Raw genomic sequence first — 3,452 nt, forward strand, 5'->3', positions numbered from 1 at the left:
CCAACTTTACACATAAACACACTTTGAGCAGCCTAAATTTAGACTAAACGTTTTGATCATGGTTTGCCAACATTACATAATGAAGTTCTAATATATTAGTTCCTAATTCCTTAGCGAAAGCAAACATTTGAGGTTGCTTTTAGTTATTAGAAGATGTATATTGAAGCTGTTTTGCATTTATTAGAGACTGGATTGAATTAATGATAAGCAACAGAAAGGAAAACTCCTATCACAAGTAGGTATAGAGGTTGTTATCAAGGCAATTACTTCAATACTTTCTTTCTTTCTTTGCTATTTCAAGTTAAAGGTTGGATTAGTTGGAATAAATATAGGGAGTTGGAAAGTTTTAATCTATGCTTTGTTGGCTAAATTGGGTTGGAGGCTTCTAACAATTTAGTCAAAAGAGTTATTAAAGGGAGATTCTTAAGAAAATACTAGTTTTCAAAAGGCCTTGATTGACTCCAATATCCATATTGGGCATGGAATAGACTAATGGTGAGGACTAAGGAGAAAGGTTCCTTGAGGCAAGGGAAGATCTATGGTTTTCCAAAGCAATTACTTTCAAAGCATGTCCAAAACCAGGGTGTAGATATATTTCTTCGTTTATTTAGGATTTTATTGATAACTATCTCCATTGTTGGGGGGTTACATAATTTAATTTGCCAAAGTGCAGAATAGAAGTCAAGAATTAGTTTGTTCAAGAAGACTAATGAAAATATGTGGCCACTTTTTTATCAATTCTTCGTATCCGTTTGGATACTAATGAAACTCCCAGCGTTTGCGTCTGCGTGTTCTCTTCTTCTTCTTCTTCTTTTTTTTTTTTTTTTTTTTTTTTTTTTTTTTTAAGCGTGTTTCTGTGGCTTTATGTCACACTAGTGGGTCTTGTGCATTGTTCACGAGACCCACAAACCTCTTTTTTAACAACTTTTTCATTAAAAATGGGCTCCACAATATTATTCACACATTTAAAAATTATTTTGCTACAGTGTTTTCAATTTTCAGTTTTCAGCAAAATAAGTGGTATCCAAACACACCCTTATTGCAAACTAAAAAGGAAGATACAAATTATCATTTTTTTTCAACATTTCAAGCATAGACTTCTCAAAGGGGCTATTTTTAACACCTAAGTACCCAAATTTTTGCTCTTCAAAGTAAAATTACAATCTTGGAGTACCAATTTGTAAAGAAACTTAATTGTTTTTCTTTAAAGCAGTCCAAAGTTATGTCAATTTAAAACTTTTCGTTTTTTGTTTTAAAATAAATAAAATATTGTACTTATTTCTTTGCATACTAATTTTTATGACAATAATAAAATCACGCTGATATTAGCATTAACTCAAAAGTAACAATCATGAGAAGCATGCATGACATTCATTAAAAAATACAAACACAAAAATCATGCTTCAATTAAAAAATATACTCAAAATCAAGTAAAATATATATAGATGAAAAACTTGGGGCCCTGGCGCCGTGCTACTCCATTCCCCTCAACTATCAGACAAGAAAGACTGCTTAATTAATTTGAAATTGAATTTTACTTTTTCTTTTTGAAAAGTAGGAAGAAAAGGTGCAGAGTCCACAAAGGCAGAGCTGCATTAAACTTTCTTAAAGTCCTTATCTCTCTCTCTTATATTTAAGGACAAGTTCTAGTGAACTTTATGGATAATATTAACAAAATGTTATTTACAACCTAATACTTTTTAATTAGGGCAAATTTCAATTTACTCATATGTAGTTTAGTCGAAATTTAAGTTGCCTATCTATGATTTGAAATTTGACATTTTACCTACTTGAGGTTAGCTTAGATAGATTTTTATAACTCACCTCTATTAAAAACATAGCTACATATATGTAATTTTGCTCCATTTTTATGTCTCTCTCCTCTAAAAACACAAAAAACATAAAAAAAAAAAAAAAAAGATAAAAAACTATCCATTGATACATTTGCACTATGAAATTTCAAATTACAAATAAGCAACTTAAATTTTGGTTAAACTTCGTATAAAGTATCAAATTTTAAATTACATATAGACAACTTAAATTTCAGCTAAACCACAAATAAGTAAATTGTAATATTTCCCTTTAATTATAAATAAAATATTTTCTAATTGTACCCAAATTTTATTGTCTTAGTTCCCTCCATGGCAGGGGGAAAAAAAAAAAGAACACCTAGAGCTGGAATCAAGAAGTTTCCAGCTACAATTCAATCCCTATTGTGGTCCAAAAAAGTTGATGAGTGGTTAGAAAATCGAAATAAAAAGCATTAAGACAAAAGAAAAAGTATAGGAAAGACACATAAAAGAAAAACTAGATTCCTTTACATTACCAAACAATAAAGTCAAGCTTTTGGGCCATATCATCCTCCTCATCAAAAGCTCTTCTCTGAGTTCATAACCATTGCTTCACATTTCTGCAACTAAAAATATAACATAACTATTTCTACCAAATTCTTTCTCAGATAAAAAAGTCGTACCCAGTGCACAAAGCTTTCACTTTTGCCGAATAGTTCTTACTCATATGCAACAATAGCTAGCTTAACTAGTTACATCCAAATTTTTAATGAGTTATACATAGGAAGAAAAAAGAAAAATAAAAACAAGAAGATTAACCATGGCCATCATAACCCATATTGGTCTTCCAAGTGTAGTAGCTGATGACTGAGCCTCTCCATGAAGAGGTTCTCTGAAATAGTATGGGAAGTAGGGCAATATAGGGTCAGGAGGGGGAGGGGCACCACCTAAATTAGAATCGAAAGGTGGTGGTGGAGTGTAATATGGTAAATTCCCTGTTGGTGTAGTAGGGTTGTATCCAGCTGGAGGTGGGTATGACTCTATTTGGTATGGCGGTGGCGGCGATGTTGTGGCCACCGGAGTTGTCGGGGTGTTGCCAGGGCCGGTGGGTGGTGGATAACACGGGTATGGGCACGCGTTGTCGGGCCTTATGGCTGCCGGAAAATTGAGAAAGATTAAGGCCAAGAAGAGGGTGGAGAGGAGAGCTTGGTTTGAGTTTGTTGCCATGGCATGAAAGGAAAGGAGGGGTGAGAGAGCAAATGAAGTGGGTGAGTAGAGTGGGAAGTGGGAACTACTCAAAGTAAGAACTAAGAACTAAGGGCCAGGTGATATAGGAAGGATGGGAAAAGAAAGTCCTATCTACTAATGAGCTTTAAAACGACTTATTTTTGATGATCAAGTGGGCACATTTGTCCAACATGCGTATTGAAACTTGGTCCTGAAGTCTCACTAGAATAGGTATATACTTTGGCTGAACTTATTGTAATAATGTGTGTATATAAGGGAGCATTACAGTAATTGCACAGACATGTGATACATAAACCGAGTCATACAAAGATAACAAATAGGACAAACGTGAATTCAACTCTGCTGAGCCTTATAACTGAAAGTGAATCCTAGTCTTGTAACAAAAAAGATTTTTTTAAAAAAAATACGGGTACA

At 33.5% G+C, this 3,452-nt stretch overlaps 1 protein-coding gene across 1 annotated transcript; it reads right to left on the bottom strand.

Annotated features, from left to right (window-relative positions):
• Positions 1–2,290: 2,290 nt before the first annotated feature.
• On the bottom strand, positions 2,291–3,196 carry LOC115982107 (extensin-like). Its single transcript, XM_031104971.1, has one exon. It carries the CDS (start codon positions 3,015–3,017, stop codon positions 2,565–2,567), a length of 453 nt encoding a protein of 150 aa, XP_030960831.1. The 5' UTR covers positions 3,018–3,196; the 3' UTR covers positions 2,291–2,564.
• Positions 3,197–3,452: the final 256 nt, after the last annotated feature.

This window comes from Quercus lobata, chromosome 1 (genome assembly GCF_001633185.2).
Source record: "Quercus lobata isolate SW786 chromosome 1, ValleyOak3.0 Primary Assembly, whole genome shotgun sequence".
Lineage (NCBI taxonomy): Eukaryota > Viridiplantae > Streptophyta > Magnoliopsida > Fagales > Fagaceae > Quercus > Quercus lobata.